The sequence below is a fragment of the Lampetra planeri genome, chromosome 3 (genome assembly GCF_965212315.1).
Source record: "Lampetra planeri chromosome 3, kcLamPlan1.2.h2, whole genome shotgun sequence".
Lineage (NCBI taxonomy): Eukaryota > Metazoa > Chordata > Hyperoartia > Petromyzontiformes > Petromyzontidae > Lampetra > Lampetra planeri.
The window spans coordinates 16829383-16846729 of NC_136109.1; the positions used below are offsets into that span (position 1 = coordinate 16829383).

Genomic DNA, 17347 nt, shown 5'->3' on the forward strand with positions numbered 1-17347 from the left:
TCCGCAGTATGCTACAGGAAATAGTTCAGTAAGGACAATGTCGATTTCCAAAGCTAAAAGCATTGGATTATTTGAGATGTAAATTAATTCCTGATGTTTTATTTTCTCCACATTTAAAATACTTGAGCCCTTACCAGCATTTACAAGTATGGTAATACCTTGATTCATGTCTCTCCCTTTGACGTCGTTTCACGAATACGTCATAGCTTTATCAAAACACAATTTACGTCGCTGACAACATTATCATCCGTCCTTTATCGTATCCACCGCCTCAGCCTTCGCCTCCACCTACTCTGAAAATCGCTTTGATTCACGTTGTTTCAATATTAGTCACACTTTTCAGGAACGCATCCCACCACTATTACCGTATACTGCTTTGTTTATAAAAGCATAAGCCAATCAACAAACTGTCTCCACGTTCAAATGAGCATCATCACATTGTTTATCTCCATCATTGGTGGTCCCGAGCCAGCTGTGTGAATTCCACATCCCCACGGATCGGGTAATTCTCTATTTTGGTTGCCAACCTTGTATTTTCTAATAATGTGTATAAAGCCCAAACTAATGATGGGGATGAGTTGACACCCTCAACCCCACTACCCCCCCCAACCCGATTTTGAATTTACAATAATTCAATTGTGAGTAAATCACTCTTACAATCGTGGCACCGAATCTGGACAATATGCATACAGCATGGTACATAAGGGCGAATGTATACTTTACACTGGATGGAGGTGGCAAAAGCTGATGAAGAGTGGAAGACATTAGGGGCGGGACTTTGCTCAGAAGTGGGATGTCCACAGCTAAGAAAGAAAGAAAACATTATGGCGGGACCCTGGGGTCCCATAAGCCCCCGGCTCTCGCATAAACTGCGTTGCGACGTCATTTTACGTCTGTTGAAGGCGAACGATACAGCAATCTATTCCTCTCGACGAGCTCTACACGATGCGCTAATCAAAGTTTCAAAGTTTTGTTTCTTCTGCGCATTCGTCCTCGCTGCTGCGCTTGGACGACATGACAACAGAATGATCCGCGCCAGGTGGGTCGCGGCGTTTATGTGCGCGGTGGGACGGAGTCGCCAAAAATAAATAAATTTATTACGATTTTGACTTCCGTTTATTCGGGACCCCGGGGTCCCGCCATAAGGTTCATATACCTAAAAGTGGACATGGGGAGTGCAATTGTTGCATGTTTAATGAACGTGAGCCAAGTTTTTCAATAACATACTGAGAAGGAAAAAAAAACTTCCCGCACGCATTTTTTTTCTTTCCAAAACAGATAAGACAGTGCCAATTATTTATAACCATGTAGTTAACCATTGAAACCAGACGTCTCTACTTTTTGTCCACAATGAAATAGTAGCTATTTGAACTTATTCTGCGATAACTTTGCATGTAAACAATTACAAAGGGACATGTCTTGTGACTAGTTTTGAGCTTGTAGTTAAGCACTACAAAATTTTACATTTTTCGATTTAAAGCTTTCGTGACTGCAGGGATTCATCTTCTTGGTTCATTTCGGTAAAGTCACGTAGAAGGGAAGTAATACAATAATAAAAATAAAACATAATAAAATAATTCTCACGACGTTTCGGCCACAACGCAAGCAGCCGTCCTCAGGTGAAGACCAGGTCTGTCGGGGAGACAGCATCTGAATGAGATGCTGTCTGAGGACGGCTGCTTGCGTTGTGGCCGAAACGTCGTGAGAATTATTTAATATGTTTTATTTTTATTATTTTATTATTTCCCTTCTTCGTGACTTTACCGAAAGAACCAAGAAGATGTAACATATCTGAGAATGGCAGTGTTATGGTTGGTTGTCTGTGGGTTTATCAGCAGCGCATGGCAATGCATGACTCATCCTGGTAAATCCAGCGTTGGAACACTTCGCATTGCGTATACTATAGACAAAATCACATTACGTAATAAATTAGGAAACAAGGAGACTCAAAAGATCAATCAGTTTCGCACGTGCAAGTTTTCCCTTTTTAACAAAATTGCTCTGTATTTAATATTGTTGTATTAATAAAATATAACACATTCTACGGATACGAGGCACAACTATGTTGCTTCATACATAGTCTTACACTCAAACTTCGCCCATCACGGGTTTTCGCCTTGCGGAATTGACCAATCGCGCCAAATGTATGAAGGTAAAGTTCGTCGATCGCGCCCCTCTGGCTCGACCACTCGCGGTTGACCGTGATGTTCCTGGACAGGATGCATCGTCAATAAGCACAGAACTCTCTAACTGCACTGCTCGTGGTGACAATGTTGCCGCAGAAGAATACACACGCCATCTCGTCTCCATCTTGTCTCCCGTGCAGCAAATCGTGGGTTTGAGTTTCAGGCGCTCCCAGCGTCCAGAGAAGCAGTGAAGTTCAGCCTACATTGACTGTAACAAGTTACATCTAACACTGTATAATATATTAATTATATTTTACATTAAAAGTACTTCCTGTTTCATGTGCGGGTTCATGTAGAGTAACATAGAACAAAAGGAGGGCGCGTCGTATTACGAACCGTAAATCAAACCCTATTTATCCCAGATGTCTTTGAGTTTGCAGAGCGTGGATTTGCTGATTGCAGCTATTTTCAATAACGTAACCTCCGTGATGGGCAAGGTTTTGGTGTATGCTGAAGATTACATTTTCTACAACAATATCCTTCAGGCAGTCAGCCGGCACTACTACATTACTACATTACGCAAACAGTTAAGTCTGATGAACAACTGCTGCAGCTCGAGAAAGATTCCATTGAATTCCAGAGTTGCAAGCGCCATGCTTCTAAATGAGCAAATGTTACTAACCACAGAACCGCCAACAAGCACACAAGCTTAGCCCATCACATAGGGAGCTGTGCCCCCCCTAGAATGACGTCACATGACACAAGTCATGGGATCAGCCACTGTAAGCGAGCCAGCATGTGCTTATCGATGCAGGGTGGTGGTTCCACCAAAACAACGCAGTGAGATTTGTACAGATACGTTCGGCATCGTTTATCTAAAGTTCGCGGTGTCTTAGACAGTGTCTCCCTGCTCAAAACGAGCAACGAACGAGGCAGTTAACATGCCTACACCAGCAGTGATAAAAACATCCACATTCCCATAGGAGACGTTCAGTCTCGTACTGTGTGGGATGACCACTGTTGACTTTCTTCAAAGAGGCACTCCTGTTATCCTATGAGTGCCAGAGGAATGATAGATAATTGTTTATTGAAGTGTAATAAATAAAATAAAAATGGGTCTGAAGCTCATTTTTTTTTTAAACTGTGGTGGTACTGCTGTGTGTATATTTATAGAAAAAAATTTAAGCTACTGTGGAACAATTATTATCTTTGATTGGAATGCCCATAATGCACAAGGAAGCGTTGCATGCACAGAAACGTAACGAGACAAAGCATATGCTGAAGCTTTTAAGAACACAAATGCCTAACTGTACGTCACACACTCGCTAAAATTATAGTCAGGAATACAATTATTAAAAAATTATAAAAAACCTTGCAGCAGTCAATTTAACAATGGCTCCATCGTATTGCTAGAGTCAGAATAAATCTAAGCAGTAAATGGTCAAATTGCTTTTGCAAATTGCTATGTTATTAAACAACCACGAGGATTTGTAAATGTAATTTACATAAATATAAAAGGGGGATGAACAGAATCGATAATTGGTGTCAACTATGCTGGCTTCTTTCAAAGCAAATCCAGTCGTGTCAAAATCACCAAACTTGGCAGGTTTTTTAAAATACAGTACAGTTTTAAATGGTGCCTGTGCAAGAATGACCAGTTTAATCTTTTATGCATGCATTCACACGCGGGCACACCACCACCCATGGGCAGGCAAACACACAAACACACGGCTACAAACCGCCTTAGAGCAAAGGTTCAAGAGTCTTCATGAAAGAGATTATCATGACCTCAGAGATGAGCACGATTAACATCCACCCCATCATGGTCGCAAGCAAAGAAACCAATTCGTCAAGATTATCAAAGCCACCGATAACAGCGACATGATACCTATTAAATAAAACCAAATGTTTTTTTTTATTATTTCCCCTTTTTTCCGTATTGAAGAAAATGTGTGTGCGCGCGCTAAGGGACATTTACACTCAAGGGGCTGGGCACGACGCATGTGACGCAGCCACCATCACAGTGTGCCTCCGTCGGGTGAAACCCACTGTGGGTGAAACCCACTGCCGCCACTGCCGCCACTGCCGCATGGAGGCCGACGATTCCAGACGCAGAGCCGCCAGCGCGCGCACCCACCGGCCCTCGGCCAAGGTCAGTGAGAGTTCACGATTTATTATGTTAATATGGCGGGCACTCGTTTCAACCGAGCAGAAATATCGCAGCCAGCCACGGTGGAAAAGAGCCAGAGTGCCTCGCTACGACGACTCGACCGCCTGTATATGCCGAAGCGACGGCGCCTACACGCTCACAATTCAAAAATTCCGCTCGGGCGGAATTTAAAAAATGTATTTTAAGCAAATTACTGAAGCAATGGAGAGCTGTGTGACAGTGTTTTCGGGAGTAAAAAAAATGCATAAGCCGTTAGTCATAGCGACAAGGTGGCTGCGCTGCCAAAATCTGTGTTTACATTTTTTGTGTTTGCGTCAATGAACATCATCGGGCTGTTGTTGTTACTGTGCCGGTAGCAGCCAGTGTTTTTTTCCTTCCCTCTTTATTGTAATATATTTTTTTTTCTGAGAAAACACACACACACTCAACCAGATGTAGTGGTTCAAGAATTTAGTTTGGATCTATTGAGTGAAATTTGTTACTTTTACCACAATGAATACTGAAATAAAACAAGTTACGAATCGCCGAAATAAATGCAATACATGCTTTTGCATAAAGAGTAAAAACGGAATGTTGAAGCCAATACAAGGACATTATTCTTTTTGTCGATACCCGACTACGCAAAGTACCTTCGAGTCCACTATGTCTGCATCATATTCTTCAGAGTAGACTCAATCTCGGCCGCTCCGTTTATTGTTTGCCAAAATGGGAACATTGGTAACAACAACAAAAACAAAAACACCCCTTACAAAACATCCACTTCAACGGGCCTGGGGACATTGCGTGACTACCAGCGTAACCAACTGTGTGCACACATGGGATTTGTATCTGCGTGCACGCATTTTCCACAGCTGCACTTGGGGTTGTGACTCACCAAGTCTAACATTTTGCCGTAATCGAAGCAAATAAATAAAATAATGAACGTGTAACGCGAGCAAACATAAATGGGACTATTTTTTCCCAAGTACTGTACAGAACAAATGTGCACGAGGGGGAAGCCGTGTGGCAGCGGTGAGCGCACGGCACTTTCAACCCAACGCACATAAGTTTGATTCCTAGCCATGGCTGCTGACATCAGTGGCGAGCCACAGTTCTTGGGCTGGCACTCTGCACGCACCAACCTGCACTAACCAGCACTAGTGAGGTATGGTCAATGAAATCTCAGGACTGACACATTTTGGGGAGGCCCTTATCCAGCAGTGACTTGACAAGAGCCTCACAACGATTTAATACTATTCATTTAAGTGTGTTGATTTGTATTAAACACGTTCTTGAGGAGGGAGCTGGTAGGAACGTTGGGATGCTCGGTCGATGGTCAGGGTCAACGGCGGCGTGGTGTATTCCGCAAAAATGCCCGACTGTGAGGGCGGGCACAAGCCGGCGTGAGTAGGTTAAACGTTGAGTTTTATAAGGGCACCACGGGGTGACCAGCCCCTCCCGACCCCTCCCACCCCCCACCCAGCCCCTCCCCACCCAGCCCCTCCCCAACCTCCCCACCCAGCCCCTCCCCACCTTCCCCACCCAGCCCCTCCCCACCTTCCCCACCCAGCCCCTCCCTGCACGATGGACGGACACAATAATCCCCTGTGGGCTGGTGGAACCAGTGGGTTCCTACCAGTAAAAAATTTGTGTTTTGGCAATCCCACGAAAAACAAAGGTCAGATGGGTTCATCCAGGAATTGAAAGTGTGTTAAGAGACACCAATGGGAAGTGTACCAAGGGCAGAAGCTTTGAACACTTACAAGATAGCGATCCCAAATGTTTCACATCCATCCTGAGAAATACAACCCCAGTTTACATCACAGCTCAGCATCAAACGGAGATTAAAAAAAACTCTACCACCTCCCACGCTCAACACTTCCCACTCAACACAAATACGCAGAACAATGGCTGTCACGAACTATGAAAACTTTCCTTCCGAAATTCCATCAACCAAACCAAAACTACCTCTGCAATGCAGAGACACCGCAACGTTCATTCCATTGACAAAGGAATGCGATCACACGAAACGCAACTCTCCTTGGATTTTGCAGTCGCCTCACTCTGCGCGTGAGATACATTTATCTCGACTGTACACATTCTATTAAATTCACGGTGTCAGTTTAACACCATACACGTGGCTGTTAACAAAGAAAATATTTAATGCAATAATATGAGACTTGCACTGGAGACTGCCGTCCCAAGGCCGCAATTTTACCCGAGGCGACTGACCTCCCCCTCCTCCAGCACTCTGCCTCTTGACACCAAATGGTTGACATACATACCAGTGACACTCATTACGTCAAAAGAGATCACAACGAAGAAATATCGTAATTCTGGTAAGAAGCTGTATCTCTATACGAGCAGAGGATGACTGTACCACCGCAATAATTCACTGCTAACAGAACAACGCTCCTGGCAAACAGGCATAACAAATATGAACCAAGTGCAGGAAAATGTTTGTCAGAATACGAGCACGTGACAAATTACAATAACGACCCAAGGAAATGAATGATGCCAATAGGGCACAGGCTGCTCAAAGACAGAGGGAATACCTACAACGATGCAGCCCATCAGATGTGAAACCCAAAGGTTTTCAAATCCTATTTTGTGCCTGTTTAGCTGCTTCGATCACATGTAATCTAATCATGCTTGTGGTGCACTTCACGGCATCACCTTAACAATGGCATAAAACACTGCATTTTGCCCGCTAATGCTCTCCGTGTCCAATTCATGACACGCTGCCAGAGCCTTTGAACACGCACTGCACTAATGGCGAATGCATATTAAACGTCATTGGCTTCACTTGCAATCTGGGCACTCATGAGCGTTTGCAGACAGCAGTGCAAGTGTAGTAAGTATTCAGGAGGCTTGACGACGGGGTCGGAGGCACACTCATTTATTAACACCAACTTGTGCACAGTAACGGGTACACAGAGTACTTAAGGGGTTATAGTTCCCTTTACCCGGCTAACAGGGAGACACAACATCTAACCCCGCTAACCTAAGCCCAAGTCCTCCACTACGGAGCTAGGGGAGGCTACCTATCCCAGCCCTGGTCAAGCTGGGATCCCGGCACCCTGAGTCTCCAGACTGGCTCGTCAGTCTGGGCTCTCGGGGCCACGCCACCGGCTTGCCCTGGTCGGCCCTGACAAGGACAGCGAGCCAGGGGAGCTCCGGGGCCTATGCTAGCTGGTCTTCAGTCTTCGCTGGTTTAAGCTGATACCCGACCTCGAGCCCTCCGGCTCACCACCTTTTATAGTACTCGGCCCCCGGGAGGGGCCCGTGGGGGATGCAGGTGCGGACGTCGGTGTGAGCACCTCCTCTGGGTACGGCCCTAACCACGCCCCTTGTGTTTGTTAGCCATCCGCGCCCATACACAATTACACCTCTACACAAGTAACATTAGCTGCTGGCTGACAGGTAAAATACCTGCAGGTTAGCGAGACCATGGTGCACACACAAGTACATTAACCAGACACACAGACATGGATATTACACACACATGAACCGGAGCAAGTCGGGAATATGACCGGGGTCTGTCACTATCTCGAGGATACACACGCGCACATGTACAACACGAATGTGACGAGTTTATTTGATTTCCTAAAACATAGATGTGATCATTTGCTTGCTGTACATAAATCATTGCTGTAATTCTTATTCAAATATGATCTTGATAATATGGCATCTTCAGTAATGATGCTCTTCCATCGGCAATTTAATTAAGGTGTTAATGATTTCAATTTACAGGCTCAATAATTACAGTAGTTTAGCCGAGCTTATCTTTCTGATTGTGGTGTGCTTATGCTGTCCTCCAGCATTAATGTTAAATTCCTTATCACAAAACGCACAGTGCCGGAAGCATTTGTAGGTGCATTACGTTAGTGCTAATTAGAGGGGGAACATTTTGGTACTTTGCAAGCGAGAACAAGAACTGCTCAATCATTACACCATATTTTAAGGCAAACAATATCATTGGCTCTCATTTCTTGCCTATTTACCTGCACCTAATAATACCCTAAACACACAAAATGTTTAGCATCTTCCAACAAGTACACTATTCAAAAAGCAATAATTGAAAAATAACAACACGTGCACTCTTCACGTAGATGGTGTTTTGTAATAACACAAACAAGCAGCTGCTACTTGTGCACTTACATGAAAGTGCGTTTAATGTGAGGTTGTTTACTATTAGCACACCTCACCACAGAAAGTAATGTGTGAACACAAACGAACCACACACACATACACATTGCCTATGTACGCACATAAATATGCACGCGGAGAGGCAAACACAGATACACGTCACTCACTCCAAGTGGGCAATACTCACGAATCCCGACCCTGGATTTGTGATTATTTCCTCGGAATCGGACAGGATTCCAAGCAAAGACATGGGATCAGCAGAAACGGGGAATTGTGCTGGGGCCAGGCTATGTGAACCCCAGCATAACGTAAAATGGGACGAGGACCCTGGGGCCTCATGAAATCTTTTACACACGAATTGGCCATGTTTCAATGGCAATTCTAAGTGATACCATCATGGCTAAATTTTATTCTGGTCAATATAAGGCTACTGGATTCGATTCCAGCTAGCTTAAATGTCGATTCAAGTTGAAACCAGCTGGCTATAATAGACCCCAATAATCGCGATAGAAACGGATGAGCGATGTGTAGTGCACAGAATCGGTCCGATTCCTGTTTGGCATTCAGGCAAGATAGCAGGACCTGTAGGGCCTAGCCAACCTAGTGGAATTGCCATTGCAACTTGTCTAATGCAAATATATTACAATTCAATGGTGATGCTGGTCAATACTGGCGAGCTGGTGTCAGGGTCGATCACTGCAGAAGTAGTACTGGGACCATCAAGAATACCAAAGGAACTACCAATCGGACTTCCAAGATGACTGTGACAACCACTCAAAACACCAGAATTTCCCAATCAGGATCACCAGGACAATTACTTGGACCACTACACAAGAACCACCGGACTACCACCAGGCCTACCAATAGGACAGCTGACACTGCCGAACAGACCGCTGTGACCAGTGGGACTACCAAAGACATCAAGGACTACTGGCACTACCAAATGATTGGAAGCTCACTCCCGTATAGAATTTACAGACATTCACACAAGACGCTCACTAATGTATGCGTATGAACAAGTTACATATAAATCACAATATCCTGTAGAAAATTAATACAACACCTGCAGGAACCTCCCAGCTCAAATGGGTAAAGAGAGAGAATATTTTACCAAAATGCTTCTTTTTACAGGGGATGACTAGCCGTCACAATCAAGCAGCATCCAATATGTACGAATACCTCCGCAGAGCAGAATAATCGAACTTACAATAAACCACCCAAACGCAGGCACCCCATATAATAACGCAGCATTAATAACAATGACACAAATAGGGTTACCTCCCACAGTGTCAATGGGATGCACCCACAATATATCCAATTATACAAACAACTAAGCTCGCAACATAGATCAAGCAAGAAATTTTCTTTTTTTTTTCTACGTGACTTTACCGAAAAAACCAAAGAGTAAGAAATGTACAATTTCATACGCGCATTACAACCGCTGCAACACGTAGCGGCAATAACAATGGCTGCCACGTAGCGTACTTTTATACACGAAGGCACAATCCCTCACACCCTCCTCTGCCCTTGTGCTGCTTCCTCCTGTACTTTCACTCTCTTGAAGTCAAGACACTGGAGCATTGTACATCGTAATACCACAAAGCATTATACGCCCTCAAGTAGCAAAGACCACTGTCGGCCATGTTCTCCCTCCAACCCTCGGGTTATCTAAAGTCTTTCAAATAAAAAGTTTATTCTATATTACAGTATGAATTGTGAGAAATGTCCGCGCAAAATGACAGTTGTTTTGGGAGGTGTTCTGTTATACAGGCGCCCATGTTAAAAAGGAAATTCTCACATGAATTAATTCCAGATGCTTTCCAAAATGAACAGAAGAAAAAAAACACACACTGCAGTTCATACACGGTGACAAAGATCTCTGATTTATCCATACAGAAGGTTGAAGGAAGTGCTGTTAGCCAGCACCTTTTAAGAATGGCAATGCACTGCACAGATGGTGTGTGGCTACAGGGGAGAGAAAATAATCCAGCCACGTTCAGCTTGATAAAACATTTTATGCACAGGCCAGGTTCAAGCAACAAATGCCAATTAGTATCCATTGACTGACAGGCAAAAGAATGCGCACAACGCGCAGGCATGTAAACATGCCAGCAACGCGGAGAACAAACCAGGTACGATAGCTTGGCATGGGGATGGGGGGCGGAGGGGGGCACATACCTCGCTTTGGCTTGGGGAAGCTGTCGTGCAGATGAAAGACCACCTTCTCCACAAAGTGCTGCACATTGCTGTGCTCAGGCCCTCGGACGAACACCACCCAGTCGTGCGTGAAGCCCTCTGCCGTGGGCTTCTTACGCACCTGGGCACGATGCCCCAGTTCGAGCTTCACCTGCACAGCGCACTGCACCACACACGTCCGCTCATTAATCATAATGCACGCCGATTGTTCAATGTGCGACAGTTTGGAACCTTCCACGCTCGCCACAGAGGATTCCGAAATCCTGGCGCGCGTACAAAAACAAGGAATCGCTGTTCTTCATTTATTTTCTGCTGTTTAGTAATTATGGGCAATTTTCCAAGTTTGAGTTATGACAGTGGCCAACTATGGCTTATTCTTGCAAATAAAAAGTCCCTCCGCTGTGAGGTGTCTACAGCAGCTTTGTGAGCAATGAGCATGCAATGCAGTTTTCCCAAGCAGAGGCGAAATTCAAACCACCAAACACTCATAAAAACTGCCACTTTGGTGCCAAGCGTGCAGCCATTCGGTTGTCTTAGCATACTGCAACACCGATGCACTTTACTGGCAGATAAAAGGCACAATACACTGGGCACGATGGCATCGTAAAACTTCACCCCCACAGCACGCACGCTGCCATCCCAGCACACGATGCACGCAAACGCCTTGTATCCAAACCCATAACCAATAATAGTGTCACCAGATGGCACAATACACTGGAGCCTCACCTGCGCACGTTACTGACCGCATTCCAAAAAAGCACACGCACAAAAGACACGTGGATATCATTTGAACAAAGGCTCGGTGGCAGAATTCAGTGAACCCCATAGATTTTTATTGTGCAGTGGTTCTTAAAAAACTTCAGTCCTCAACGCAATGAATACTATGCGTGGTCAAACCTTTATAATGCCTTCCAGTGAAAAAGAACGCGTGCAATCCATGGGGTTCAAATATGCAGAACACCGAGAGAAATAAAAGGTTGGCGGCGTATGAGAAAATAATTCTTTACCGAGTATTTGGGACGGTTTCACGCGTCAAAGAGAACTTCACAAGAACACGGACACATTATTAACATCTTGGTGGGGGCTCGGTAGCACAGGCGTGGGGTTGACTTGGCACAGTCAGCCAAAACACACGAGCGACACCTGCACCGGAGCGCTTGCATTCCAACATGAAGTCAGCTTACAGTTCACGCGCACCATGACACGTGGGCATTTCAACAAGCGACACAAAATGCACGGCGGCTGCCGTCTGTAACCTCGCACTAAGACGACGTCGACCACCTGGAACAGTGGGCCGCTGTCACCGAACACGAAAGACAAACGCGCGTGCATTTACAAGTGACATTAACCCGGATGGTTTGTACTGCGCAGCGATGTCCTTTTTTTCCTCCTTCCCACCTTTGGCCGGGCAGCAGCAGCAGCAACAAAAGACACAGACGCCCGAGCAGTGAAAAAACTGCGGATCCGGAGGCGCAGAGCCCTCGTGCATTTGCACACGCAACACAACATGGCACGTACACGCAGACACAATATGCTCAACAACATCCAAGCACGAAGACAAAGATCCCCCCGTGTAGCCTTTAACATCAAGACTGTTGGGGCATGCGAAGCGAGTGAGCACCAATAAAGACCAGCACACTATGAGACATCTCCTTTACCAGTGGCAAAATATAGTGATAGGTTTTTACCCTTTCAATTGGTACAAAAACTGACACCTTTATAAAAGGCATCATGTTTGCAATAACCACAACACAAGCAGTCAAAATGCAAACAAAAAGAAACAATTCTGACCAGCACGGCACACGAGGGGGTGGGCCAACACCATTCCAGGCCGCCTTTGTCACCCCAAAGGCTGGTGTTCACACATCGTGCCAGGCACTGATTTAAGGTTGAGTCGACCTAAGGGGGAGGCTCAGTTCAAATATTCTCCACATTCGGATTTGAACTTCGTGGCTGTCGGGTTGGTAGCGCATTGAGCTGCCCACGGACACCGCTAATCCAAACACGAGCACGCACACACACGCAGGCATGCACACACACACACATGGACACACAAAGACGGACGTAAACAATGCGATTAATATTGCACGAGAGGTAAACTCGCCACGATAGCAGCCAAAATAAAAAGATGCAACACTAAGCACGGCCACGCGTTTGCGCACACGCGCGTATGAAGAAGATGCGTCCACAGATATGTATGTGCACACATCAAGAAGACACGTGCAATGCTACATTGTTTATATGCACGCGCGTAAAGAAACGCGTGCATTAAACACAATACAGAACATCGCACAAATATATAACCACGCAAGCGCAAATGTTGTGCGGGAAATACGTGGATGGGAAGTACTAAATCACTAAAGTGTGCAAGACACATGCACACATACACACACACACAGATGTACACAATAAAACACACGCATACAAACGCACGGACGTGTGTTACGTGTACATGATCACAACATTTCCAAACATACATTTGCTTACGTGCATACAAAAACACACACACACGCTCACGTAAGCACACGCGCTTACACGCAACCACATGCATTCACTCACACGTATACGAATACACGTGCGTACATAAGAATGCACACATATACATCTACTCTCGTGCACACACACACATATATATAAGTAAACACATAGAAACGTAAAACTACGTACATGCGGTAAACACGCCTGCACACACCTATACTGTACACATGTTCATACGCACTGTATGCGCATAAACACGTACAAATACACGAACATAGACTTACCCAACATGTATGAACACACGTACCTACGTACGCGTACATGCATACACACATGTACAAAGAGATAGACACACGCATGCCGACACGCGTATGCATGTTCATACAAACCCACACGGCTCATACATACACAAGCACAAATGTGCACGCACATATACGTAGCAAATCGTACGCGCACATATACATGCACGTATATTCAAACGTAAACACGTACCATACACGGATGTACACGGCACATGCCCATACATGCACAAGTACGAACACACAAATACCCGTGTACGCATACCCGTGAATACCCCGACCCGTCCGCGCTAGCACGTGTACCCCACCCCCCAATAAACATATACCCTGTGTACACCCCCCCATACACACACACCCGTATACACACACACCCCCCATACACACACACACCATACACACACATACCATACACACACCCGTGTACACACCCCTCCCCCCAAATACACACACCCGGTGTACACACACAACTCCCCCCCCCCCCCCGTGTACACCCCCCCCCGTACATACACACACCGGTGTACACCCCCCCCTCCCCCCAAATACACACACACTCCCATGTACACCCCCCCCCGTGTACACACCCCCCCGTGTACACACAGACACACACACCCCGTGTACACACAGACACACACACACACCCCGTGTACACACACAGGCACACGCGAACACCCCCCCCCCCGTGTACACACACCACACACACACCCCGTGTACACCCCCCCCCCCCGTGTACACACACAGGCACACACAACCCCGTGTACACACACACCCCGTGCACACACACACACACAACCCCCACGCCCGGCTCGCGTCCTGCCCGCTACGAACACCCCCCGCGTGTCCGCGGCTCCACGCAACTCGCGCGCGCCGCGCGTTACGCACCGAGCTCGCCATGTCGGCCGGGGGCGGCTAGAGGCTGGCGGCGGCCTGGGACGACGGCAGCGGGAGGCGGAGGTGGTGGAGGAGGCGGAGGTGAAGGCGGAGGAGGAGGCGGCGGCGAAGGAGTTGGAGGCGGAGCAGCGGCAGCGGCGGCGCGGGCGGCACGGGGAGCGCAGCCGCCGTGCGGGCGATGGCGGACATTGTGCTGCGAGCCGCACGGCGCATGCGCGCACAGCGGGGGGGGCGGGGCGGGGGAAACGGGCGGGGGGGGCAGCGGCCACGCCCCCTCCCCCCGCGCATTTCACGCCCCGCCCACTAAACACGACGCCCCGCCCACTAAACACGACGCCCCGCCCACTAAACACGACGCCCCGCCCGCTTTCAATACGGGGCTCCTCCCATTGTGTGCACGAGGGCCCCTCGCCCGCCCCCCACCAAGACCCCGCCCCTCAAACTAGGACCTGCCCACCAACCCCACAGGGCCCCGCCCACCCACAGGGCCCCGCCCACCCACCCCACAGAGCCCCGCCCACCCCACATAGCCCCGCCCGCCCACCCCAGAGCCCCGCCCACCCACAGGGCGCCGCCCACCCACAGGGCCCCGCCCACCCACCCCACAGAGCCCCGCCCACCCCACATAGCCCCGCCCGCCCACCCCAGAGCCCCGCCCACCCACAGGGCCCCGCCCACCCACCCCACAGGGCCCCACCCACCCCACAGGGCCCCGTCCACCCACCCCACATGGCCCCGCCCACCCACAGGGCCCCGCCCACCCCACATGGCCCCGCCCACCCACCCCACAGGGCCACGCCCGCCCACCCCCACAGGGCCCTGCCCACCCAACCCACATGGCCCCGCCCACCCACCCCACAAGGCCCCGCCCACCCCACATGGCCCCGCCCACCCACCCCACAGGGCCACGCCCGCCCACCCCCACAGGGCCCTGCCCACCCAACCCACATGGCCCCGCCCACCCACCCCACAGGGCCCCGCCCACCCACCCCACAGGGCCCCGCCCACCCACCCCACAGGGCCCCGCACACCCACCCCACATGGCCCCCCCACCCACCCCACATAGCCCCGCCCACCCACCTCACGGAGCCCCTCCCCATAAATAAAACTGCCCCGCCCCCTCGGTCTCGTCCCCATCCTTCAAGTGCCCTGCAGCATTTGGCGACTCTCAGTCATTCCAGCACTGCACTTTTATCATTGTTTGGGTCTTTCGGTAAAGTCACGTAGATAGGTTAAAAGAAAAGCGGTCGTCATCAGGAAGAGGGGGTTAGCTTGTGTTGCGATCGAAACGTCGTAGTTTTTAGTTATTTTTTAAATTTTCTTTGAACCTATCTACGTGCCTTTACCGAAAGACCCAACGAATATGAATTCCTGCAGTCAAGAAAGCTTTAAGTCACTTTTATTATTGTTTGTGTGCAGTTCTTATCGTGAGATACGCAGGCGGCTCGGACACGTCTTAATCCAGAAGTGGACTGACCGAGGCTGATGACGATGATGATAAATAATCATTGAATGATGTGAGTTTATTCATTGTTAGCACTGATTTATCCACTGCTGGACCAAGACCTCCCCAAAACCATCGCCATCTCTCGCAGTCTTGTGACGATTCATTAATCCATACTCTTTGTTTTTTTCTGTGAAGTCACGGAGTTTCACCTACGTGGCTTTACCAAAAGACCCAAAGAGTATGGATCCTTGCAGTCATGACAACTTCAAATCGAGAATTAATTCATCCATCTCGCTCCTTGCACACGAGCTGATCCGGTGCATGTCCCACACGAGCATGATCCGGTACATCTCCTACACGTGCATGATCCGGTGCATCTCCCACACGAGCTGATTCGGTACATCTCCTACACGAGCTGATCCGGTACATCTTCACGTGCATGATCCGGTACATCTCCCACACGAGCTGATCCGGTGCATCTCCCACACGAGCTGATTCGGTACATCTCCCACACGAGCTGATCCGGTACATCTACACGTGCATGATCCGGTGCATCTCCTACACGTGCATGATCCGGTACATCTCCTACACGTGCATGATCCGGTACATCTCCCACACGAGCTGATCCGGTGCATCTCCCACACGAGCTGATTCGCTACATCTCCCACACGAGCTGATCCGGTACATCTACACGTGCATGATCCGGTGCATCTCCTACACGTGCATGATCCGGTACATCTCCCACACGAGCTGATCCGGTGCATCTCCTACACGTGCATGAGCCGGTACATCTCCTACACGTGCATGATTCGGTACATCTCCCACACGTGCATGATCCGGTACATCTCCCACACGAGCTGATCCGGTGCATCTCCCACACGTGCATGATCCGGTACATCTCCCACACGAGCATGATCCGGTACATCTACCACACGAGCTGATCCGGTGCATCTCCCACACGTGCATGATCCGGTACATCTACCACACGTGCATGATTCGGTACATCTCCCACACGTGCATGATCCGGTACATCTACACGTGCATGATCCGGTACATCTCCCACACGTGCATGATCCGGTACATCTCCCACACGCGCATGATCCGGTACATCTCCTACACGAGCTGATCCGGTACATCTCCCACACGAGCTGATCCGGTACATCTCCTACACGAGCTGATCCGGTACATCTCCTACACGAGCTGATCCGGTACATCTCCTACACGAGCTGATCCGGTACATCTCCTACACGAGCTGATCCGGTACATCTCCCACACGAGCTGATCCGGTACATCTCCCACACGAGCTGATCCGGTACATCTCCTACACGAGCTGATCCGGTACATCTCCTACACGAGCTGATCCGGTACATCTCCTACACGTGCATGATCCATTACAAGCGGCTATCGGGCGCGTCTGGCATCCTTTGCCTTGCCACTACATTTTCAGTGTCGACCACTGAACCATCATCCCGTCCGAGAGACGTGCGCTTGCCCAAGCCCCAGCACCCTTCTCTACTCCATGTCTTCCTCTTTTGGGGTCTCGGCGTAATTCACAACAGTCGTTCCTATCGTGCGAGAAAAAAAAGCGCCGTTTCAAAAACGAATATAGTCTTCC

The 17347-nt window shown here is 48.5% G+C and overlaps 1 protein-coding gene across 2 annotated transcripts in view; it reads right to left on the minus strand.

Moving 5' to 3' along the window:
* Nucleotides 1-14487, minus strand: part of LOC144739020 (protein AF-9-like) — an 86863-nt gene extending 72376 nt beyond the window's left edge. For both annotated transcript variants that reach the window (XM_078622031.1, XM_078622023.1), the window contains exons 1-2: nt 14277-14487; nt 10603-10783 (exon numbers count right to left, since the gene is read on the minus strand). In XM_078622031.1, coding sequence (XP_078478157.1) covers nt 10603-10783; nt 14277-14288 — 193 coding nt within the window. In that variant the 5' untranslated portion in view covers nt 14289-14487. The remainder of the gene's footprint in view (nt 1-10602; nt 10784-14276) is intronic.
* Between the last annotated feature and the right edge of the window lie 2860 nt (nt 14488-17347).